The 26,283-nt window shown below is 40.5% G+C and overlaps 1 protein-coding gene and 1 long non-coding RNA gene across 2 annotated transcripts in view; both read left to right on the plus strand.

The window, feature by feature from the left end:
* Positions 1-24,013, plus strand: part of LOC110380284 (nuclear pore complex protein Nup98-Nup96) — a 64,885-nt gene extending 40,872 nt beyond the window's left edge. Inside the window, exons 24-45 of the mRNA XM_064043153.1 lie at positions 946-1,160; positions 3,269-3,388; positions 7,623-7,685; positions 8,133-8,231; positions 8,650-8,940; positions 9,885-9,974; positions 10,262-10,390; positions 11,027-11,142; positions 11,904-12,065; positions 12,612-12,690; positions 12,988-13,116; positions 13,672-13,794; positions 14,366-14,540; positions 16,666-16,843; positions 17,782-17,903; positions 18,415-18,543; positions 19,033-19,183; positions 20,142-20,244; positions 20,868-20,989; positions 21,699-21,820; positions 23,344-23,491; positions 23,951-24,013. Of these exons, the coding sequence (XP_063899223.1) occupies positions 946-1,160; positions 3,269-3,388; positions 7,623-7,685; positions 8,133-8,231; positions 8,650-8,940; positions 9,885-9,974; positions 10,262-10,390; positions 11,027-11,142; positions 11,904-12,065; positions 12,612-12,690; positions 12,988-13,116; positions 13,672-13,794; positions 14,366-14,540; positions 16,666-16,843; positions 17,782-17,903; positions 18,415-18,543; positions 19,033-19,183; positions 20,142-20,244; positions 20,868-20,989; positions 21,699-21,820; positions 23,344-23,491; positions 23,951-24,013 (2,929 nt within the window). The remainder of the gene's footprint in view (positions 1-945; positions 1,161-3,268; positions 3,389-7,622; positions 7,686-8,132; positions 8,232-8,649; positions 8,941-9,884; positions 9,975-10,261; positions 10,391-11,026; positions 11,143-11,903; positions 12,066-12,611; positions 12,691-12,987; positions 13,117-13,671; positions 13,795-14,365; positions 14,541-16,665; positions 16,844-17,781; positions 17,904-18,414; positions 18,544-19,032; positions 19,184-20,141; positions 20,245-20,867; positions 20,990-21,698; positions 21,821-23,343; positions 23,492-23,950) is intronic.
* LOC135119218 (uncharacterized) overlaps positions 1-26,077 on the plus strand; it is an 82,823-nt gene extending 56,746 nt beyond the window's left edge. Inside the window, exon 2 of the long non-coding RNA XR_010278055.1 lies at positions 25,447-26,077. This is a non-coding gene — a long non-coding RNA (uncharacterized LOC135119218). The remainder of the gene's footprint in view (positions 1-25,446) is intronic.
* The last annotated feature ends 206 nt before the right edge of the window (positions 26,078-26,283 follow it).

A 26,283-nucleotide genomic window follows, 5' to 3' on the forward strand; every position in this document is an offset into this window, starting at 1 on the left:
GGAAAAATCGACAATGAGATGCCCCATGGAGGGGCGAAATATGTATCGAGTATCCAGCCTAAGGTTCTTTCTAGGAGTCTTTTCCCAACTATGTTGGGGTCGGCTTCCAGTCAAACGGGATGCTGAGTACCAGTGTGCCACATGGAGCGATTGCCTATCTGACCTTCGCAACACAACCCGGGCAACCTAATACCCCTTTTTTTTTCGATGTTAAAAATCATCAAATGACCCCTCCCGCTGTGGGTTACGCGCGGTGAGGGAGTGTCAGACTCTTACTGACTAAAAACCGTCGTGTTCCGTCGTAGGCCGCTATGTACCAGGGCCGCGGTATCTCTTTCGTACAACCCGCAGCCCCGGCAGGCCTTGGCCCTGCTGGGCCCCGCTGGCGTTGCTGACATCTCATTGAGGAGCGCGTGGAACAACGCGCGCCGTCGACACCGGTCTGTCGTCTAAGTAAACAGAGGGCCAATGCTGCCAAATATGTTCAAATGACAGCCGAGATCTACCTAGTTAGGCTTTTGGTATCGATGTTCTGTTAACTATATCGCGCAGATAAAATTGAAATTTTTTTGTTCAATAGGCTATCATATACTTACTGAACTCGGCAGATGCACTTGAAAATGGCAAAATATAATTATCCTACTAGGTCTGCACACTTTTCAGAAAAAGATTTTTTTTTTCGCAAAAAATACGGAAATAGCACTTTTAAGAATTATATTAAAAACTAGCTGATCCCGCGAACTTCGTATCGTTCAAGCCTTCCCTGGACCTCTACAAACATTTTAAAACCAAAATCAGCTCAATCGGTCCAGCCGTTCTCGAGTTTTAATCAGACTATCGAACAACAATTCATTTTTATTTATATAGATTTTATTTACCTTCGTTTTGCTGTCGTTTACTATCTTCATGCAAAAACACTTAATTTATAACCTTTTTCATTCGCAGACTTCTAAAAATGGACTACGAGAACAAACTACGGCGCGTCTGCGATAAACACAACACTAAGTTCATAGAGTACCGGCCGCAGACCGGCAGCTGGGTGTTCCGCGTCGAACACTTCAGCAAGTACGGGCTGACGGACTCTGATGAGGAGGAGGACGTGCCCGAGCTCATGAAGAGGCAGCTCGTTACTCAGACGCTGCAGAAGGCTGCTGCTCCTAGTAAGTACATTAAAAAACAGAAAAACACGACTTTTTCGACGAAAAGAGCCCCCAAAACGCCCTCAGATGGATTTTGTGGTTCTCATCGCATGTTCGAAAACTATATCTACGTACTAGATTTTGTCATCATCGGAATTTTTGAATTCAAACTTGGCTGCAAAACAGCACATTTCAGACGTCCAAATTAGCAATTATAATTCATACAGAGAAAGATTCAGCGTTTGTTCAATGCGGGTTGGTAATGTCAGACTTTATAGTCCAAGTTTCCTCAAGATGTTTTTCTTCACTCTAAGATACACTTAGAAAGTAGTATGTAGTCTGGGTGTTCCGCGTCGAAACCTTCAGCAAGTACGGGTTGACTAACTCTGATGAGGAGGAGGACGTGCCCGAGCTCATGAAGAGGCAGCTCGTTACGCAGACGCTGCAGAAGGCTGCTGCTCCGAGTAAGTAACTTCAAACTCAAAATTTGAACAAAAAAAACGATTTTTTGAACGTCGAAATTGACAAAAGACAGCCCCCCAAAGGCACACTTTAAAAAATGATTTTTTTAACGTCGAAATTTACAAAAAATAGCCCACATAACGACGAAAAAATGAATTTTGGGGATCTCATCGCATGTTCGAAAACTATATCTACGTAGATTCTGTCATCATCAGAATTTTTCAATTCAATCTTGGCTGCAAACAGCACATTTTGAACGTCGAAATTTATTTAGGTCTTTCCATTTTACTTGTTTATTTAAACACATACATATAGCTATCTTTACAGGCTTAACCTAAAACAATATTTAGTGTAGTTTTAGTACTAAGCATATTATTGTTCCACACATGAATTTATTTCGTGTTTTTAACCCCCGACGCAAAAACGACGGGGTGTTATAAGTTTGACGTGTCTGTGTGTGTGTGTGTGTGTGTGTGTGTGTGTATGTGGCATCGTAGCTCCCAAACGGATGATCCGATTGTAATGCGGTTTTTTTTGTTTAAAAGGTATGTCAGTCGGGAGTGTTCTTAGCTATGTTTGGTGGAAATCGGTCCAGTTCTTCAAGGTCATCAGCTCGTTTGCTAGATGTGATAGGAATGTTACACGCTCAGTTTACTTGCAAGTATATGGGGGATCTGAAATTTGAAACACTAATGTCTTTTGGAACCACTGAGCTGGTCTGCTGGTAGGGCACGAAGGTAGGAGACATAACCCTGAACTGCCTTTCAGTAAACCCATCGAGTTTGGGCTCGTTGAATTTGTCTTGACGAGTTCTCTTCATGTTTCTGATTGACGAGAACCTAATGCTGGAAATGGGATGTGGCGGATGAAACCCTGAAATGCCGGAATGAAACGGATAAACCGATTTATATTTTTACTGAAAATCTAGAATGTCCAAAGGTTAATCTTTATTGTTTCTCAATCTGTGCAATTCTCCCAGAGCCAGTTTGTCATGAGGATTGTTAAACAGCTTCCTTTGGCCGAGATCGCATATAGCGACCCCATCTTAAGATAAAATAAATTAAATGAAAGAAGGAAAAATTAAGGAGCTCCTTCAAAAAGTATGAAATAAAATTAAATTATAAATTTAAAAAAACCCCCGACCCAAAAAAAGTACGCAATAATTATGACAAAAGGTTAAAAACGCTAAACCCTATAAAAAGGAAAAAATAACTTTTAACACTACGTAAACTAAATTTTGACGTGTCGGGGGACCGCTTTTTACCTTCATAAATCAAATGATACCTACTTAATTACAACATTCGTTTAAAAAAAATACGTATCTAAAGTAATGAATTAGAGCGGTCCCCCGACACGACAAAATTTAGTTTACGTAGTGTTAAAAGTTATTTTTTCCTTTTTATAGGGTTTAGCGTTTTTAACCTTTTGTCATAATTATTGCGTACTTTTTTTGGGTCGGGGGTTTTTTTAAATTTATAATTTAATTTTTGTGTTAAGTTAGTAAATAATTCGTGTCGGTGTGACAGCGTTCGGCAGTTGCACCCCAACACATCTGATACAGTTGCATCTCAACTTCAATCGTCTAGACTTGAATCCCCAACATATTTAGTTTCGCCAGTTTTTCCAGTGCTGTTAATTTATTTTATGATCTTTTTCCTTGTTCCCAGCACCAAAACAGCCAGTAGGCACAGCATCAGCGGGACTGGGCGGGCTGGGCGGCCTGGCCGAGGACAACCTGTTCGCGATGCAGCAGACCTCGCTCAACCTGCTCAACGGCGCCGCCAAAGGTAGGTCTGATGATGATGATGAAAATGACGGCATATATGGCGTCCACGGCCGATTTCGGCCACGGCGGCTGTTCTCATTTAAGGAGATTAGCCAGCTGGGAAGGACATATTACATTGCACGAGCATTGGCTTGGACTGCGGTGCACTCACTATTCCTTCACTCTCATAGCGCGATGGGACGACAATCCGACACCACCGGAGAGAGATCACAAGCAGGACTGACATTTACGTGCTCTCCGATGCACGGGTGTATCAATCACCAACTTCCAGACTCCGGGCTGCTTTGTGAAAGTCTTCTAAAACCCACAAAGCGATTTCGGCCCGTCTCGGGAATCGAACCCGAGACCTCCTGCTCGGCAGCCGCACTTGCGACAGCTAGACCAACGAGGCAATTAATAATACTAGAGATAGTCGGAGAGCACGTTAATGTCGGTCCTGCTTGTGATCTCTCTCCGGTGGTGTCGGATTGTCGTCCCATCGCGCTATGAGAGTGAAGGAATAGTGAGTGCACCGCAGTCCATACAAATAGCCTATGTCTGTTCTCAGGCCTTAGTCTATTTGTGTACGAAACATTTCATTTGTTCTGACGTGAAAGTGCGACAGGTAGACTTTATAGAGACTCTACTTAACGGAGCAACATGTGATAACAGACCATCCACACACTTAAGGCCAGTTTCTTCATCAAAAGTAAAAGTCAAAGTAATGTCTAAAGTAAAAGTAACGGTCAAATTCGGCAACGGCTAAAGTGACAGCAAAACTAATAGAAAAAATGAATTTGACCGTTACTTTTACTTTAGACATTACTTTGACTTTTACTTTGGCTTTTACTTTTGATGAAGAAACTGGCTGTTAGTGACCTTTAATAGGATGCTTTTGTTACTGCATCGTTTCAACTTGCCATCATTTTGAAATTAAGCTGAATATGTAGATTTACAACTAAGTTTAGATTCGTAACTAATGAAAGCAGTTTGATTCACACCCTCCTACAGGTAACCAAATGAAAACATACCGCTTCAATCCGACATACGACTCCCATCACGGGGTCCTAATTGACCCCAAACACGGGGTCACTTACAACCCCATGCACGGTGTATATAACACCCAGGGTATAGGGGTGTCTTACGACCCGGAGTATGGGGTCCCGAATGACCCCGAGGTCCCGAATGACCCCGCACCGTCAGCGCCGTATAACGAAGAATATATGAATGAAAAGAGAGTCGCTAGAGCAATGCTATGTACTAATATGTATTTGATAACTATAGTTTTGTTAGTCATTGTTATATCTCTTGCATTTATTTTTCTCTTTTTTATGTTTTTTAAGAATTAGATATTTAAGTATATGTAGTTTATCTTATAGACCCCAAAAAAAGGGTTGACTTACAATCCCATGCTTTGTGTACTTGATAAAAATCAAACGCGACAAGAGAATTCTTAGACCCCAAGTATGTGGTCCCAAATGACCCCGAGTATGTGGTCCCAAATGACCCCGAGGGGTCCCGAATGACCCTGAATGAATGTTTTGTTAGTAATTGTGATATATTTTAGTGTGCTTTATATTTTTTAAGAAGTAATTAGATTCTTTATTTATATTTGTTTTATGATAGAAATAAAATGTATTCTACTTAGAATATTGTTATGAGAATGTTAAGATGAATTTGTGGTATTATGTGAATGGATAGAATAAGGGAGAAAGTGTATGAAAGGTTTTTTGATTGTTAGAAAGTAGAATTTTTATTTTGTTGAAAGACTTTTGAGTGTGAAAGGTTGTTGTGATGTTATATAAAAGAAAATGATAATTTGATTGAAACATTGACATGTTTGGTTATGATCTATCATAGATATAAAATTATAATACTTTAGAATATACATATAACCACTACTAGATGATAAATAGATGTTTTGCTAAAATTTACTAAGAATATTTTGTAAAACTTAGTTTATTTTGCATGATATTCGAAATATAAATTAAACTTCTTTAGACTTTAACTATTTATGGGATAAATAATTATTCAATAATATAAAATATAGTTAATAGGCATTAATGTTATAACCTAGAAATATACTCTATATAATATAACTTATATTATTCCTTTGTATTGAGATTATTAAATTATTAAATAAATTGAGAAAAAAAAAACGTTGAGTAATAAGTGAGACCCTACTATTTCTTAAATTAGCCTATAGAATACCTCGATAAATGAGCTATCTGACAATGAAAGTATTTATCAAATCAGTCCAGTAGTTCCTGAGGTTAGGGCGTTCAAGCATGCTGCTATTCGATCTATAGACAAAATAAACAATATGATGAGTGACAGAGAGGAATGGAAGCGGAAGACATATATTGCGCCGACCCCAATTGGGAAAAAGAAAGGTCAAAATAAATATTAAATAAGTAAAAGTCTCAGCCACTATTATTAGGTACTAGCCGTTTTCCCGCGGTTTCACCCGCGTCCCGTGGGAGCTACTGCCCGCACCGGGATAAAATATAGCCTATGTTACTCGCAGATAATATAGCTTTCTAATGGTGAATGAATATTTAAAATCGGTCTAGTAGTTTTTGAGTTTATCCATTACAAACAAACAAACAAAGTTTTCCTCTTTATAATATTAGTATAGATTGAGTCAGCCATAGCTATAAGTAACCATCAATATCGAAGTCCTTAGAAAACTCGTAGGTATAATATCTTCAAAGACCTACCTACTATAATCATCGGCACGGATATTGAGCCCTGACCTTCACCTGCGCAGAAGCGATTTATTGGTTTATTGCCTTAAGTGTACAGTGCGCAAAGCGATCCTCACTCTTCCGCCGAGAGCTCATTATCCGTGCCGATAACTATAAAAGGTTTAAAAGCCAGATAGTCAAGCAGCCATTTTTAGGGTTTCATACCCAAAGGGTAAAACGGGATCTAAAGAACCGTGATAGACAGTTTCAATTTTCACAAATGATGCATTTCTGTTGCCGCTATAACAACAAATACTGAAAACTAGAATAAAATAAATACTTTTAGGGGGCTCCCAGAAAACAAACATGAGTGCATACGTATAGTTATCGGCACGAATCTTGAGCTCTGACCTACATCTGCGCAGAAGTGATTTATTAGCAAATAACCAATCCCGAGTGACGGCTATGACGCGATGCGCTGCGGGCCAATCACCGCTTTAGCCCGCCCCCGCGCCTCACTTCATACCACAAAAGGGACCCAATAAATTACTTCTGCGCAGGTGAAGGTCAGGGCTCAAGATTCGTGCTGATAACTTTTGCCCAAAGCTTTAGTAGGTTGTTAATTACCTACCGCTGTAAGTAACAATAGTAGCGTGAGTTTTCTACTGATTAAAACCCACCATGTTCCTTCTGGAGCCCTTTGTATACCAGGGCCGCGTTAACCCGTACATACTATCCCGCAGCCCGTATAGTCGAATAATCTTATTCACATGAGAACGTCCTTGACCCACGTCCTCACGTGACCTTGACCCACCTCCTCACGTGACCTTGACCCACTTCCTCACGTGACCTTGACCCACTTAATAAATGACCTTGAAATTTATTCTTTAATTATTTTGGCTTTGCTATTTTAATGACCTTGACATTTATACATAAATGACCTTGACCTAAATAAATGAATGGCCTTGACCTACATAAAAAGAAAGCACATGCAATTTTTTTAATGCATAGAAAATGACGTGAAATTACAACAGTTCATACAGAGAAAAAAAGAGTTAAAAAGCTTGCTCAAGGCGGATTAACGATGTCAGACTTAGATTAGGTTTCCAGAAGAGGTTTTCAGTTATCGATGTCCAAGATATACATAGAAGTATATAAAATACTTACAATAGTTACATAGGTTCCATCCCAGACATTATTGGTCTTACTAAAAAAACTTAAACATGTGTCAAACACGTATCTAACAAAAATGTGCTGCAAAATGGACCTTATTTCAACGTCATAATCTCACATTTTACACATAAACATCTGTACTGAACTGTGTGGTTTAGACAACTGGTAAACTGACGTTTAAAAGTTTTGGTGGTACGGTAGACCGCACATCAGTGGTAACTGTCATGCACCTTAACTCAATAGTAATAAAAACGATTTTCCTATAAAACTGTTACCACTGACCTGAAGTTGACTGTACGACGGTATCTGTATAACAAGAAGCCTGTACGTTCCGCTCTATGCACGCTGGCCTAAAGATTTGTGTTATAAAGTTATAAGGCTATATTTTTGTTACAGCTTTCGAAATGGACACCACGGAAGATAATACGGAGTCACAAAGTCTCTATTTAGATAACAGAGGTAAGCTTCTACTAATATATAGTTATCGGCACGGATATTGAGCCCTGACCTTCACCTGCGCAGAAGCGATTTATCTGTTTATTGCCTTATGTGTACAGTGCGCAAAGCGATCCCCACTCTTCCGCCGAGAGCTCATTATCCGTGCCGGTAACTATACTAGCTGCTCTCATTATAGAACTACTTCCCGCATAAGGGTGATAAGAAGCTTTGGCTGATTTATAAGTTATATTACTGCCAGGTTTCATCCGAATCCTTTCAGTAGTTTATGCCTAAAAAGTAACAAAGATACTCTTCTTACTTATTACATTACTAGCTAACTATTTCCCACAAGGGAAGGTATAGCTTGCCAAAATAAAAGAACTTTATTTAACGATTTAGCCTTTTTAAAACAACAGTTTTTTTTCCACTTTTTATTTAAAATAAATTTACTATAATTTATTGTTTTAGCATATGGAGTAAAAAGTCCTACGAGCGAACTAGCTCGCTTGGAAAACCGACAGAGCCACAATGTCCAGCTTATGAAGGCGTCGCTCTATGCTGACACCGGTAAGTAATAATAGTTATTTATTTATTAACTTAAAGAAAATTCTCAATAGTGTCTTTCAAAATAAATAGGTTACCGATACTTGAACTCGTGGTTCTCGTGAGTGAACTAATAAGGTTAAAAATAAGTTTCTTATCATGAGAATCACATGTCGCCCTGTATAAACTGTGGTAGGACAATATTACAAAATACATAGAACCATTCACCCGCGTCTTGTGGAAACAAATAGGCTATATAACAGAAATATATTTTTTAAATCAAACTTGAGATTATCGCATTCAAACAATCTCTCCAGCTTTACAATATCATCGCGTATGAGAGTGAAGGAATAGTGAGTGCACCTGTGTCCAAGCAAATGCTTGTGACTGTGAATCGTTAGGACGCCATTATTAAGGATTAATGATTATTATTTTCCCACAGAAATGGAAGATGATGCCTCCGTATCGACGGGAGACCAGTTAGTACCAGTGTCTGTCCCGCTACTAACTATGCCGACACTCGCGCCGTCTGTCATCAAGGACGACCAGCAGATATCCATGACTGAGCCAGCTGATGCTGAAGGTAAGAACCTTCCTCCTGTCCTGATCCCCTCAGAGATAGGAGACCAGTTAGTACCAGTGTCTGTCCCGCTACTAACTATGCCGACACTCGCGCCGTCTGTCATCAAGGACGACCAGCAGATATCCATGACTGAGGCTCCTGATGCTGAAGGTAAGAACACAACCAAGGAGTCATCATCCTCCGAGCCTTTTTCCCAATCATGTTGGGGTCGGCTTCCAGTCTAACCGGATTCAGCTGAGTACCAGTGCTTTACAAGAAGCGACTGCCTATCTGACCTCCTCAACCCAGTTACCCGGGCAACCCGATACCCCTTGGTTAGACTGGTGTCACACTTACTGGCTTCTGACTACCCGTAACGACTACCATGGATGGTTTTCTTTTCACAATGGTCAAAATATGACTGCACAAGCGAGAGCCGTCATGGATAATTTCACGAAGACAAAATTATACAATGTGTCCCGGGGATAAGTGACCGCCCGAAATTTTTTGAATATTTGTACAAAATTAAGGATAATTTCCTTTATATTTTCGACTTACCGCCTTTGGTTTTTTTTTTAATGATTTTTAGTAAATACTGTGACGTGCTGCAGTTTTTTTTAAGATATTTCCTAAGTTTTTACATCTTTTTAAATTCTTTTTTCTTTATTGACTAGCCGACATCATAGTTTATCAATTAAAATTATCAAACATAACAAAAATGTAATAAAACATTTATTAGAAAAAAAAGAAAATAAAAATTCAAAGAAAATAACGCCTTTTTTTCAGTTTTTTCAAAATAAGTCCAATAAATGCCCCGATAATATCACTTTCTTTTAATTTATTAATAAACTACATGATATTTCCTACAATAGCTCACAACAATGTTTGCTGCTATTTCAAACAAATGCAAAAATACAGTCAGTTGAAATTTGAAAAAAAAGAGCAAAGCCTGTTATTAACAGGCCTGACAATAAAATTTTTTTAATGATTTTTTTCAAAAATATAAATGAAATTATCCTTAATTTTGTACAAATATTCAAAAAAATTCGGGCGGTCACTTATCCCCGGGACACATTGTATAATTTCCTTTTGTAAATGTTTTTTCTTATTTTCAGAAACTCCGATGAAGCCGCTCATAGTTCGTCCTCATACAATTGTGTTGAACTATCACAGAAAAGTGCCTCCATTCAAACAGACTATTGCTGGTAAGTTACTGGATTCTATTTGCCTAGGCATTTAACTAACGGTATAGCATGATAGGAAATATGTAAAGAAACCAAAAAAAAAACAAGTTTTGATTCAATTTAATTTTCGAAATACATAATAATTAACTCAAAACGTTTTTTTTTCTTGCGGTTTCACTCGAGTCTCGTAATTTCGGAGTATTTAGAGAACAAACAAAAATTATTCCTCTTTATTATAAACATTTTTTTTAAAGGGGAATTTGGGTTTTCGTATCGGGGTTTTTTATATTTAAATTTGGCTTTGACAGGTCGTCTGGACGCAGCCTACATATCCGACATGTCAGTGTGTCGGGCTCGCCACGCCCGCGTGGGCTTCGGTCCGGCGGGGGCGCTCGCCTTCGCCACCTCCCTGCAGTCGGTCAACGACCTGCCTAGAAGTAAGTATACTTATCGCCATGAAGAACAAAATGACTAGCGGAAATCATATCCCGACCCTTTTCCTGACTATGTTGGAGTCGGCTCACAGTCTTATAGTTATCGGCTCGGATAATGAGCTCTCGGCGGAAAAGTGGGGATCGCTTTGCGCACTGTACACTTATGGCAATAAACCAATAAATCCCCTCTGCGCAGGTAAAGGTCAGGGCTCAATATCCTTGCCGATGATTATACCTTCTAGTCTATGCAGCTGAGTACCAGTTATACAAGGAGCGACTGCTCCTCGTCAACACAGTTATCCGGGTAACTCAATACCCAGAGTTTCTGACTGCCCGTAACGACTGCCAAAGATGTACAAATGACATCCGGGACCTACAGTTTATAGCATTTTCCGAACTCGTTATGACAAGATGGTCACCCCTCTCCGACCGCGCCAAGCGTTGCTTTACCTTAGAATCGATTGATCCGCGCGGTTTTGACTTAGCCACGAACCCTTCAAAATATAGGAGGAGGCAAAATAAACACAGTCAACAGATCCACTACCGACTTCTAGAGCCATCTCAAAAAAATTGTATTTGTCCCTTTCAATGAAGCCGGTTTTTTTGTAGACAGTAATTAACGCATGTATATGTCCACAGCGGCAGAACTATCAGAATTGGGCAGGTATGTGCGTGGGAGAGCTTCTAACGACTGGTCAGAACCTCTGCTCGTCAGAATGGCTATCGGACAACCCGAGAAAGATGATGCTATGTTGGTATGTAATAATAATCTATACTAATATTATAAAGAGAAAAACTTTGCTTGGTTGTAATGCATAAACTCAAAAACTACTGGACCGATTTAAATATTCTTTCACCATTAGAAAGCTATATTATCTGCAAGTAACATAAGCTATATTTTATCCCGGTGCAGGCAGTAGTTACCACGGGACGCGGGTGAAACCAAGGGAAAATAGCTGCTATTATAAAAATGAATAGTCCAGAAAAAATAAAATAATAAATAAGACGACTCATTACAGTGCTAGTACGACAGACCCAGCAAAAATTTGCAAGATAAATAAAAATAAATAGTACTAGCCGTTTTCCCGCGGTTTCACCCGCGTCCCGTGGGAAGAGAACTACTGCCCGTACCGGGATAAAATATAGCCTATGTTATTCGGGAAGAGTGCAGCTTTCGAACAGTGAAGACAGAATTTTGAAATCGGTTCAAAAGTTTCGGAGGCTTGTAAAGCTCTTGGCCGGTTTTTTGTATGATTTATAGTTCTCTGACCTACATCTGCGCAGAAGTGATTTATTAGCAAAGAACCAATCCCGAGTGACGGCTATGACGCGATGCGCTGCGGGCCAATCACCGCTTTAGCCCGCCCCCGCGCCTCACTTCATACCATAAAAGGGACCCAATAAATCACTTCTGCGCAGGTGAAGGTCAGAGCTCAAGATTCTTGCCAATAACTATACATAAATTTTGAAACATATTTGTGGTAAGATCAATATATAATCTCTTCTATATTCCCAGGAAGTCTTAAAGAAGCAATTAGAGGTACTTCTCAACCACTCGACGCACATAGAGGTAGCGGAAGGTCAATGCCCCCAGCTGCGAGTGTCGCAGGAATCGCGCGACCGACGCGACGTGCTGCGACAGTATTTGCGACTCGCTAATGTTAATAACAGACATAAGGTACGATCATTGAGGTTTTACTCGCATTTTTTTTATTATTTTAGAGTTCTTTCGTTAGGTTTCCGAACTAAAAAGTGTTGCTTTTACGCTAGTCCATTCTGTAACAAATACATTGAGCAAGCAGATTGAAGCAACGGTAACGAAATTTAACTATTACCAGAACATAAGTGGCGTACTTTAATATGCGAAATCTTCGTTCGCTTAGAACGCCTATGGTAATACCGTCATACCATACATACATACACCATATTCGTCTTCTTTCAAATTAGCAGTAAATAAGCCAAAAACAATGTCATTTTAATAGTGGATCTTTCAGCACATCTTTCAAGACAAATTGTTGTGAAACATAGTGCAATCAATCAATTGGTGCCTTTCACCGATTTCCTTTACACATATCATACCTACACAACTTTCATCAGAATTCTTATGTCATTTCACAAATTCTTCGAGATTCAGACTACTTTTTCATTTAAAGAATTGTGTTTGTTTCGTTCAAAGTGTTCGGCTGGTATGAATTGTATTAATATTTGAATGATTTGTCGACAGTTCGGCGTGTCCGGAGCATATTGTCACGAAGTGTGGCAACTGTGTGATGCACTGTGGGGCGCTGATCTTGAAAACGATGGTAAGTGTATATCATATCCATACCATTATTTTATGTACATTTTATTTAAATTATTAAAAACTAACTGTATCTCGCTGTTTATCCCTCGTTCCTTGTGAACGGTACCTGTACAAAATATAAGCTATGCTACTCTGGTATAATATAACCTATATTATACCAGAGTAGCATAGCTTATATTTTACCAAATTAGATAGAATTTTAATTCGGTTATGTAGTTTCTATTTCCTTGAAAAAAATGTTTCCTCTTTATGATATATATTAATAAAATATTTACCATATATAATGTTTGTTCTTCAGGTGTACCGAGCCAAGACCTCCTATCCACAGTGAACAGGCACCGGAAGCTGCTGGACTGGCTCAAGAGTGCCGTCTCCGAGGCCACGGATGAGGAACTGTCTGAACCCATGCCCGGGGAGAAGGAGGACGGTAGGTCTTTTATATTTATAGGATTTAACAAGTCCATAGGTGCATTGATCTCTTTCCGCTGGTGTCGGATTGTCGTCTCATCGCGCTATGAGAGTGAAGGAATAGAGAGTGCACCTGTGTCCAAGCAAATGCTCGTGCACTATAACATGTCCTGCGCAGCTGACTGATCTCCTTAAATAAGAACAGCCGCCGTTGCCGAAATCGGCCGTGGATAATTATTAGGTGCATGGGTCTTAAAAGTTGATCCCATTGAGAAGAACCGGCAAGAAACTTCATGGACATTTAAATATTATAATTTTAAATGTTTTATTTATATTTTTACATTAAATATTTGAAAATGTAAAGAATATGAATGTAATTAAATAAGACAGTGGATAGATGACGGCTGCCCAAGACCGGGATACTTTTCGTTCGATGGCTTAGGCCGTTCGGCATTGGACGACAATTGGCTGATATATGATGAATAAGACACAAAAAAATATATAGAAATACATTTCTAACTCAAAAATCCAACAAACGTATTTATAATAAGATTTTTCTTGTTTTCTTTCATAGAAGCGGATGGCCACAGCGCTAGAATCTGGACGCTGCTACTGGGCGGGCGAATCCTGGAGGCGTGCAAGGTGGCCAAAGAACACGGCGATCTCAACATGGCCATGCTCATCGCTCAGGCTGCTGGTAAGTTTAGATAATGAACTGCATTAACTAAATAAAAACGAATATTTATAGGACTTTTCTTTAAAAAATAACTATCAAACAAATATACTACTTCTTAAAATAATATTTCAATTTATTTCATCAAGATGTTTGAGTGCCTATTCAAATGTTAATTAAATTTATTCCATGGTTTCACTCGCTTTTACCTCAGAAAGCATTGCGCTTTCATACTAGCGCTTTTTCTCGCCCGTAAACAATCCATTTTTTTTTACGCGCTGCGTATTGAAGAATTTTTGGAGAACTCGCAACAATTTCGAGGCAAAAAATTGTAATTTAAAATGCATTTTTATTTTTCTGCATTTGGATTTAGTCATGTGATAAACCAAGCTTACCTATATGATATTTTCCTTTTGGGCACGGTCCCACTCGATAGCGATGGGGAGCATTTTTTAAAAGCTTATAGTAGTTTTTAGGTTTTAATGTAAATACTTCTTTTATATTGTTTTTTTAACCTTTTTAATAAAAGTAAATCTTTGTTGAATATTCATATTTAGGGGTAATCTTTACATATTGTATTTAATTTTGTCCACAGGCGACCCATCATTCCGGTCCCTCATTACTCGTCAACTATCTCTCTGGCGAGAATGTGGTGCCGACACCCTCATATCTTCCCACCGCTGGGCAACACTGCAGCTCATCGCTGGACAACCGCCCAGAGACAAGCTGGCCCACTCGCACTGGCTCACTGCCCTACACGCTACTGCTAGGTAACATATAGTGTGTCTAGTCTATGCCGCGTGTGTCCCACCGCTGGGCAACACTGCAGCTCATCGCTGGACAACCGCCCAGAGACAAGCTGGCCCACTCGCACTGGCTCACTGCCCTACACGCTACTGCTAGGTAACATATAGTGTGTCTAGTCTATGCCGCGTGTGTCCCACCGCTGGCAACACTGCAGCTCATCGCTGGACAACCGCCCAGAGACAAGCTGGCCCACTCGCACTGGCTCACTGCCCTACACGCTACTGCTAGGTAACATATAGTGTGTCTAGTCTATGCCGCGTGTGTCCCACCGCTGGGCAACACTGCAGCTCATCGCTGGACAACCGCCCAGAGACAAGCTGGCCCACTCGCACTGGCTCACTGCCCTACACGCTACTGCTAGGTAACATATAGTGTGTCTAGTCTATGCCGCGTGTGTCCCACCGCTGGCAACACTGCAGCTCATCGCTGGACAACCGCCCAGAGACAAGCTGGCCCACTCGCACTGGCTCACTGCCCTACACGCTACTGCTAGGTAACATATAGTGTGTCTAGTCTATGCCGTGTGTGTCCCACCGCTGGGCAACACTGCAGCTCATCGCTGGACAACCGCCCAGAGACAAGCTGGCCCACTCGCACTGGCTCACTGCCCTACACGCTACTGCTAGGTAACATATAGTGTGTCTAGTCTATGCCGCGTGTGTCCCACCGCTGGGCAACACTGCAGCTCATCGCTGGACAACCGCCCAGAGACAAGCTGGCCCACTCGCACTGGCTCACTGCCCTACACGCTACTGCTAGGTAACATATAGTGTGTCTAGTCTATGCCGCGTGTGTCCCACCGCTGGCAACACTGCAGCTCATCGCTGGACAACCGCCCAGAGACAAGCTGGCCCACTCGCACTGGCTCACTGCCCTACACGCTACTGCTAGGTAACATATAGTGTGTCTAGTCTATGCCGCGTGTGTCCCACCGCTGGCAACACTGCAGCTCATCGCTGGACAACCGCCCAGAGACAAGCTGGCCCACTCGCACTGGCTCACTGCCCTACACGCTACTGCTAGGTAACATATAGTGTGTCTAGTCTATGCCGCGTGTGTCCCACCGCTGGGCAACACTGCAGCTCATCGCTGGACAACCGCCCAGAGACAAGCTGGCCCACTCGCACTGGCTCACTGCCCTACACGCTACTGCTAGGTAACATATAGTGTGTCTAGTCTATGCCGCGTGTGTCCCACCGCTGGGCAACACTGCAGCTCATCGCTGGACAACCGCCCAGAGACAAGCTGGCCCACTCGCACTGGCTCACTGCCCTACACGCTACTGCTAGGTAACATATAGTGTGTCTAGTCTATGCCGCGTGTGTCCCACCGCTGGGCAACACTGCAGCTCATCGCTGGACAACCGCCCAGAGACAAGCTGGCCCACTCGCACTGGCTCACTGCCCTACACGCTACTGCTAGGTAACATATAGTGTGTCTAGTCTATGCCGCGTGTGTCCCACCGCTGGGCAACACTGCAGCTCATCGCTGGACAATCGCCCAGAGACAAGCTGGTGTACGTAAAACCGCTACTGCTAGGTAAGACTACTGGTTGTCAGACTTACTCGCTTCTGACTACCCGTAACGACTGCCAAAGATGTCCAAATGTCAGCCGGGACCTACCAATTTAACGTACGTTTCGAAACACGCAGTAATTCATTATGACAAGATGTTCACAAAAGAAAGCCTTCTTTGTTCCTTCAAAAATATAATTTTAATACTACAATACTTATTTTGTTCTAGTATTTGTTGTAACAGAAATACATAATCTGTGACAATATCAACTATTTCGCTGTCACGGTTCATGAGATACAGCCTGGTGACAGTCTTAATAATAGTTTCCCATTTTGAAGTCATCATCTCCCGAGCATTTCCCCAACTACGTTGGGGTCTAAGCAGCAGCTGAGTACCCGTATTTTACAAGGAGCGACTGCCTATCTGACCTCAACCCAGTTACCCGGACAACCCAATACCCTTTGGGTAAGCTGGTGTCAGGCTTTCTCTCTTCTGACTACTAGTAACGACTGCCGATTCAAATGTGACAGCCGATTTGAATTATGGAATCATATTGTTTAATATCTTCCGCAGGTACCTATGCTCCCACGTACCATCACTGGAGCAGGTGATGAGAACGTACGAAGGCTTCTTCACCACTGGTGAGGATCGAGATGATGAAGTGGATCTGACTGTCGTGGACGGTGATGAGATGGGCATGAGGCTGCCTCTGCCGCCGTACGTTAACCAGTACGATGTTACTGTTGACTATGTGAGTAGAATTTGGCTAGCCGGTTCCTTGTTTGCTTGGGATGTTAGTTCATCCTTTTTCTTGTGTATCTTTCCAGTTTTGACACTAGGAAAGGTGTGAACACACACCCCGTTTTGGGGGACCTTAAAGTTAAAGTTACAGCCTTTTTATCGTCCCACTGCTGGGCTGCGGCCTCCTCTCACACGGAGAAGGATTGAGCATTAATCACCACGCTCACGCTTGCTCAATGCGGGTTGGCGATTTCAGACTTTACAGTCCAGGTTTCCTCAAGTTGTTTTCCTTCACCTTTTTATCATTAGGCCATTGGCGTCTAAGATATACTTAGAAAGTACATACAAACTTAGAAAAGTTGCATTGTTACTTGCCTGACCTGGAATCGAACCTGCGTCCTGATACACGAGGGGTTGGTTCTTTGCCCACTAGGCCACCACGACCTTGTCCAAAGTAATTGGACGTGAAAAGGTGGCCATTTAAATAGCCCTATTTCTTTGAATCGTGGTCGTCTTGACCACATGGACCAACTACCTATCTGATCTACCCTACCTAGTTATCCGGGCAACTCAATACGGATTGGTCTAACCAGTCTTACTGCTTGGCAGACTTTCTGGCTTCGTTCAACCTGTAACGATTGAAAAATGTTCAAATGGCAACCAGCACCCACCAGTTTATTGTGCCTTTCGAAACACGGAAGAACTCTTAATAACTAACAGCCTTACTTATAAACGTGAGAATTAAATATAAGTAATACTTAAGGGCTCTTTGAGAAAATTCTTACTTATAAACGTTGCTTAAGCATGTCTTAACTAACATTTAATCACTACTGATTAGTTAAAATGTTGCTTAGAAGGTGATTAGAGATTTTACAAGTAAGGGGGAAGATGTTCACTCATCCACGGATTCCTAGCATACACAGTATAAATAATGTGATTTGCCCACAGAACGGCAAGCAACGTCGCGTTCTAGACCTCCGCTACGAGTTGCTGCGAGCTCGCGCCTTCAACTGCAGACCCAAGCTGAGACCTGCTGCTTACACTCCCGATCCGTTAGACTATAGCTTGTGGTAAGTTCTTAATTTGCCTAGGCTCTTCCTGTGTAGGAGTGTAGCTGAGTACCAGTGTGACACAAGGAGCGACTGCCTGTCCGATCTCTTCAACCTAGTTAGGGTCCGTTCAGACAGACCGGCTCGGCGAGGAGAGCAAATTCTTAACACGTTAAAAATCGAGTACTTAGTATTCGTAGTAAGCTTTATTTTTAAATATGCACTACTTTTGTCATTAAGAATGCTCGAAGGCGTTTAGTGTGCAATAATAAGAGGAGCCGATCGGCTCCGATCGCGTACTTTTTCTTGACGTTTGGCTCCGATTGCGTGCTCTTTAATGCTCGCGCAGCCGATCGACTCCGGTCAATGTGAAAAGAAAAATGCGTGCCGATGCTCTCCGACCCGGTCTGTTTGAACTTATGGGTATGCAAATAAATATGAATATGAAAGATATGTTCTGGAACTTCATGATGGAACATCGTGTTCTAAGGACGTGTTTTTCATATATTATTGATGTATTTTGTTGTTACAGTTTCCTGCTAGGCACGTGGTTCGGCAACCCCTCAATAGAGAGTATAACGGGCATCGCTGATCAACTAGAAGCGAGTGGCGAGTGGCATCTAGCCGTGCAAGCTCTCTGCTATCACCCCGACGATGTGGCGTGAGTATATTATATTTTTGGAACGAAAAAAATTAAAAAAAAATGGGCAAATATCGAGTCGGAATCGTGCACAAAGAGTGGATGGAATATTTTTAGGATTCCGTACCCAAAGGGTAAAACGGAACCCTATTGTTTTCGCTCCTCTGTCCGTCCGTCCGTCACCAGGCTGTATCTCATGAACCGTGATAGTTAGAGAACTGAAATTTTCACAGATGATGTATTTCTGTTGCCGCTATATCAACAAATACTGAAACTAAAATAAAATAAATATTTTGGGGGGCTCCCATACAACAAACGTGATTTTTTTACTCATTTTCTAAATAATGGGTACGGAACCCTTCGTGCGCGAGTCCGACTCGCACTTGGCCGGTTTTTTATTCTATTTACTTATTTTATTTTTTTTACCAGTATATTAACGTATTTAACACCCGATATAATAGAATTTAGCCGCACCTACTCAACTATATTTCTCTTTATCTCTTCGAACAGTCGAGGCCACCTCATCCGCGGCGTCCTGTCTCGTCACGCGCCCAGCAAGGCGGACAACCCTGCAACACAGGCGCGGCTCGAGCTCGTCACGCGGCTGCGAGTGCCGCGACAATGGCTGCTGTTGGCTCAGGCGCATAGAGCTAAGTATGAGGTAAGGAGACTTATAGTTTTTTTGCCGTAAGAAGAGTTCCTTGACAGTTCTTGTTTGACAAATGAACGAAATTTGATCGATTTTTTTGTAATATCGAATCAGTTGGCAAAGAAAATGAAATCGGGTTACCGATTTTAGATCCTGCAAATATTATAAATGTGAAAGTTGGTATGGGTGCGTGTGTGTATGTTTGTTTATTTTCACACAAAAACTGCTGTACGGATTTTGATTACTCGCATTTTGAGCATTTTGAGCACTCGTACTGACGCGACGCGTTCGCGATTACAAGATGGCCGCTCCGATTTGTGTCTACGAGTAGTGTCAATCTATATTGGCAGAAGTTCCGTTCCACACATTAAACTTTTTTAAGATTTATACTTTGTTATTTTATTTACTTAATTTATTAACAGTTATTTAAAACCACAATAATTTACTTAAGGCAATATTTTTTTTATCATATCATTTTTATTTTTTTTCCAGTTTATTACTCTAAAGTAGTATGCATGTCACGGAAAAAAATGAAGGACATGGAACTCTTCTTATGGCAAAAAAACTACAAATAAAAAGGAATTTTGTAATACCAAAAATCAAAATCATCATCATCGTCCTCCTGCTCTTATCCCAATTTTATTTGTGGTCGGCGCAGCATGTTTTCTCCTTCCATACTCGTCTGTCGTCATCTCACAAGTGACATTCTTTCTTACCATATCTACTTTCACACAATCCATCCATCGTTTCTTCGGTCTTCCTCTTCCACTCAAAATCAACAGTCATTTATTCAAATTAGGCTGCAAAACAGCACTTTTTGAACGTCAGAAATTTACAAAAGACAGCCCCCAAAACGCCCACCCTACACCACTTCCTATGTGTTTTTGCTAGGAAGAACTGCTATTATAATAATATGAAAAAACAGCGAGGAAAATCCAATATACATAAAAATTTTGTCTGTTTGTTGCAGCGTCTGCCCGCCTTAGAAGCGGAGTACCTGGTCGGTGCTGGTCAGTGGAACGCGGCGCATAAAGTGTTGCTCGACGAGCTGTTACCCGAAGCTGTGTTAGCAGGTAAATATATACTAAAATTGTTATGTATTCTTGTGTAGGAAATACGGATAAAGTCAAAAGAAATGATTATCAAACATAAATTTCTTTAAGGCTATAGAAATCTTGAAATTATGAAAATCATTTGATACTATAACATTGCATTTTTTTTATTGTATTGATGTAATAAGATGGACAATTTTGTTTGATTGCAAATCAATATTTGAATTGAGTACAGCTAATATTGATTACATTGTGATTATTATTTTATTCAACAGTAAAGTTTCAATTTATATTAATTTCACTTGTGACTACATATGTACCTAAGAAAATGCTTTAGTCTTAATTTGACCCACTTCCCGGTCTTCGATGAGGATGAAATTTTGCACACGCTCTGAGTTCTGATGACAATACATGACTATATAGCTAAAACGTTATTACTAATCCAATATGGCGGACTGGCTATTTGAAAGTCCTATGATTATGATTTAAATTTATTTAAATAAAGCATGGAACCTCTTGTCCAAAAAACGAAAAAAATACATAAACGCTCCACGCTTTCTTTCATCAAACTAAATGTCCGAATTATTTTGTAATGTTTTAAAAGCGTGTTTTTTAGTTTTTTAACCTTCTACCTTAACTTTCAGATGACTTACAAAGTATAGCACCTTTACTAGAGAAAATGAACAGTGCGGCAGAACGTGACGAACTCAGCGGCTGGCAGAGCGGCGGACAAGCGCTGCATCTGTATCTACACGTCTGTGTGCAGGTATGTACTCGTCACACTCGCCACAAGCACGTCACACTCTTCTTCCTCCTGCCCCGTTCCCAATTTTATTGGGGTCGGCGCAATATATCTTCCCCTTCCATTTTCCCCTGTCACTCGTCATACTGACACTCACTCCCTTCCTATTCATGTCATCTTTCAGGCAATCCATCCATCTTTTCTTAGGTCTTCCTCTTCCTCTCCATCCATCTACATTCATACTTAGCACACACTTTGTTGTGCGTATCATCCCTCCTCATTACATGCAAGCACGTCACACTCGTCACATGTAAATTCACCACACATTTCACACACAAACTCGTCACAAGTAAAAAAGTTACAATCCGTCACACGTGCAACACGTTGCACTCGTCATACATACAATACGTCGCACTCGTCACACCTACAATACATAACATTTGTCACACCACACTTGCACTACAATATATCCTACTTGCTGGCTGATCTCTTCAGAGCACAACCGCCGTGGCTGACAATCGACCGGAACTAGAAAAATTAGAATTTATTTACTTGCTTGAAATATGGTTACAACTGTAGGTCTTAAAATACAATTATGTTTCTTCATATCTCGCCTCATATTCAGCATGCAAATTTAATATGAAAGGGGCGTAATTATTAATAAATACCATACAAAATTTTTAACAAATGAAATTTTACAATTACGCCATTAACAATGACATTTTCCCAACAGATACGCGGTCTAGTATCGTCGGCAGAAGCCCAGCGTGACCGCGCCAACGTTCACGCGCAACTCGAAGCGTTGCGGCCCAAAGTCGCCGCCGCATGCCGGGCGTTAGGCGGGTTGCAGCCTAAGTAAGTAATATGTATTTATTTACTAGATTTTTTATTTAATTTTATTTAACTATAAAATACGCTATGGAAGCCTTACAGCTATATAAAAACTTAGAAGTCCTCGCCGTATTTATGAGAATAGTACCCATTAAACAACGACAGTTTTCAATCACAAAGTAATACACAGAGAAGGGTAATAAACGAAAATTCCGAGTTACTTGAAACACTTAAGAGGACGAATTGGAATTTTTGGCGCCAAGGATGTCAATTTTTCTCAGTAAATACAAAACGGATCAAAATACAACTTGGTTACCTGAAAGTTCATGATATAAGCCTTATTTTGTTAGTTGTAGAAACATGATTAGGTAACTTTTATAACAGAGAAAAATATATCAAACATACCTCTTTTTAAAAAGAGATTCACATATTATGGGCAAACGGGACCGATTTAAGCCTCTTAACTTTTTTAGTAGTTGAGTATATACATACTCTTTAAAATGGTAGTAGGAATTTTTATTAAATTATCATTTCTAAATATTAAAATTACAAAACCATTTTGTCGCTTACGACTTTTAGTTATAAGCTAGCGCGCGTATTGTTATCCTCGCCCCGCTCAGACGCTCCGACCCCTTTTGGCGCCTTAGATGCGCGTGCCGGTTATGGAATTATTGTTGACCACTTCCTCGCCTTAAGGCTCAAGGAACTTCTGGCTGACACCTTCTCGTTGAGAATTCATCTTTATCAGCTCGAAGTTATCAAACATAGTATTCACTAGGCACCAGCTTCTGCAGCCTGGCCTACGCGTTCGTGACATTTTAACAGCTGACAAGACCGTCCTTAGCGCCCAAGAAATCACCCCCGCTATCTATTTCTCACTCCCGCGTGGATCTTTAGTGACACTAATGACCTGACCAGACTGATGTTTCTAAAAGTCATTCCGTGTCTCTGTATTGTCCGTGTTTTCATTCATAGGCGTATTTATCATAAGAAGTTAGTAAGTCTGACACCAGTCTAGCCTAAGAGTCTATCGGATTACCCGGGTAACTGGGTTGAGGGGGTCAGATAGACAGACGCTCCTAGCAATCACTGGTACTCAGCTGAATCCGGTTAGACTGGAAGCCGACCCCAACATAGTTGGGGTTAACGCTCGTTAGTTGATGATGACTTGTATATAAGTATCCGTTGTTTTCATATTTACTTTTTGAATTTACCCTTGATTTTTAGGGTTACCTAAATAGTAAAATGCGACCCTTTTGTTTTCGCTCCTCTGTCCGTCCGTCCGTCTGTCACCAGGCTGTACCTCATGAACCATGATAGTTAGAGAGTTGAAATTTTCATAGATGATGTATTTCTGTTGCCGCTATAACAACAAATACTGAAAACTAGAATAAAATAAATATTTTGGGGGGCTTCCATACAACAAACGTGATTTTTTTTTCTCATTTTCTAAATAATGGTACGGAACCCTTCGTGCGCGAGTCCAATTCGCACTTGGCCGGTTTTTATGGAAGTGAAACTTATGCGAAATGTCCTGTTTGTTCTAGGAGCTTAGGAGGCCGCTTCGCCCGTGCCGAGATGGGGGCCCGGCTGGTGCAGTGCACGCTGGCGGGCGGGGAAGCCGCCGCGCATGTCGCCGCGCTGCTGAGGACGCTCGCCCTCCCGCCCGACACCACGCACACTGCACAGCACAAGGTACTGTAGCATGGAGGAGTCTAGGGGGTCGGCTCGCTCGTGCCGAGATGGGGGCCCGGCTGGTGCAGCCGTATCACCTATCTACATACCCAATTTCAACCAAATCGGTCCAGTCGTTTTGCGTGAAAAATATACATGACAAACATAGGTACATTCTCACAAACTTTCACATTTATAATATTAGTAAAATAGTAGAATATAAGTGGAATGTATTGCCTTCTACACATAGTGCCGACGGCATCCCGCTGTGGTTATGCAAAGCGACATGTCCCGTTATTATGCCGACCCATATATCCCATCGCGCTATGAGAGTGAAGAAATAGTGAGTGCACCTGTGTCTGCGCAAATGCTCGTGCACTATAACATGTCCTGCGCAGCTGGCTGATCTCCTTACATGAGGACTTACTGGCTGACAATCAGCCGAGATGTATTAATTTATTATTATTGTGTTGTTCACAGATTAGCTCAATGCTAGCGTCTCGTGCGGCCGAGAGCGCTTGTCCTGCATCGCCAGCCAGCTAAGACCGGCAAAGTTATATGACGAGAACTGTATGTAGATAATTGAATAAATTTTGTTTTTTTTCTACTGGAAAAATATTGGTAATAAATGATTTGGAAATGACGATGTGTTGATATAGGTCGCGGCAAACTTAATGGCGGCTTGTAGCTAACTTCAGAGCATAGGTACGCGCATTTGTCGTAAAGTTTTTGAATCTGAATATCATTTGAACCGACATTAAGTTTGGTACGAACTACACACTAGATAACGTATAAATTAAGGCTTAAAAGTCTTGAAAAAATCGAATTTGTAATCCGAAACTTGTTTGGTTATGTTTGTATAGAAGAATTACATAAAAATAGGGAGTCTTAGGTTTAAATTAGTAATTTATTTTTTGAGTCATATATTTAAGTATTTGTACTCAGAACCAATCTTTTTGTCACTACATTATATTGTTAATATTACGTGAATATTTAATAATTACTAGATTTTCCATAAAATATGTAATATGTTCGAATTTAACAAATAAATATTGTATACGAAAGAAAAATAAAAAAATAATATTTCAGACAATTTCGTCAACTTTACACAATTTGAATTAACAAAAACATTATTGAAACAATTTCATGCAGATCTATTTTTTTTATTATATAAATCAATTGTTTAGAAACATTGGTAAAATCTTAATGAAATGGATCCACAGAGAATAGTAGATAGATTGTCAAACTGCATTTGCGTTTGATACATACAGTAGCCCGATTCTGCTAATGTCAAAATTGAATCGCAATAGCAGTTTTAACCATATCGGGCATTCTGCTACTAATATAAGACTAATCGTATTCCAACGACATTCGATTGGTTTGCGATTGGTCTGCCATTTGGTCTATACGGTAGTTTACTCTACAATCATATTCAAATAGTAAATAATTTGCAAACAATATGATTCATTATTGAATTACAGAAACGGATAAAAACGTTTATTTAACACAAAAAATAGCGGAATGCCACATACGCTTCAATAGTATTTGAGTCGTGATTGGATCTCAGTCGGATGTGAATCGTATGTCGCTTGAGTAAAATTAGTAGAATCGCGCCCCTAGGCCACTATATAGTGGTTTTATCAACTGCATCATTATATTATTATTTGTCTTATTTCGATAACTTAGGCGTCGTCCTAATTGGCAGCGATCGCACGATGGCGCGATGCGTTTTTCATCTCACGATCTCACTTGCGAGGTTCAAATAGGACACTCTGATGAAATCTGTATGTTTGAACTCATCGAACGACGAGAACGCATCGTGTCATCGTACAATCGCTGTCAATTAGGACGACGTCTTAAGTCGAATATATTCGAACTGAATCTGTAAATATGTAATGCGAAAAATACTGTTTGTTTGTTATTCTTTTCTTAGTACAGTCAACTTCAGGTCAGTGGTAACAGTTTTATAGGAAAAGGTACTTATTACTATTGAGTTAAGGTGCATGACAGTTACCACTGATGTGCAGTCTACTGTACGTAATAGGAGTAGTTCCTTCATTGTGCGGACGAAACCGCGGGATATGCCTAGTTTAGTTCTTAGTTATTAATGTAAAAACTATTTTTGTGAGAGTTCAAACGAATTTGTGAAAACAATTTGGTAGTTGACTAGGTCAAAAATATAAATTCTTTATCATTTTCTTTTTGGTAAAGTATTTTAAAATAATTTTCATTTACCGTTTTGATGGGAAATATTGTCTAAAATATAATAAAAATGAGTATGGGACTAGAACGTCATAGTTCGCGTTTTCCGTTTTAACTGTTTTTGACAGAAGACTATTGAATTTGTCTAGTTGCCAAATCATTGTCTGCCTAGCCTTACCAACTATGTTGATGTCGGCTTCCAGTCTAACCGAATGCAGCTGAGTACCAGCGTGTCACAAGGAGCGACTGCCTATCTGACCTCCTGAGTCAACTACCGGATTAATTGTTTGTTTTTTTTTTGTATGTAAATATCGTTTGAGCTCATGAATGTATGTACAATGTAATTGTTATTGTTAAAATACTAAGTAAACGGTTTTCAATTCAATAAATATTATTTTCATTTTATTTTTGAGGTTTAATTTTCTTCATATCATCTGCTTAGCCTTTTCTCAACTATGTTGGGGTCGGCTTCCAGTCTAAACTGATGATGAGTACTAGTGTGCCATATGGAGCGACTGCCTATCTGACGACCTACACTATTACGGTAAATCTTTAGATTCATTTTAATGATATGACGTAAGGTTACCCGGGCAACCCAATACCCCTTGGTT

Source organism: Helicoverpa armigera, chromosome 31, assembly GCF_030705265.1.
Source record: "Helicoverpa armigera isolate CAAS_96S chromosome 31, ASM3070526v1, whole genome shotgun sequence".
Classification (NCBI taxonomy): domain Eukaryota; kingdom Metazoa; phylum Arthropoda; class Insecta; order Lepidoptera; family Noctuidae; genus Helicoverpa; species Helicoverpa armigera.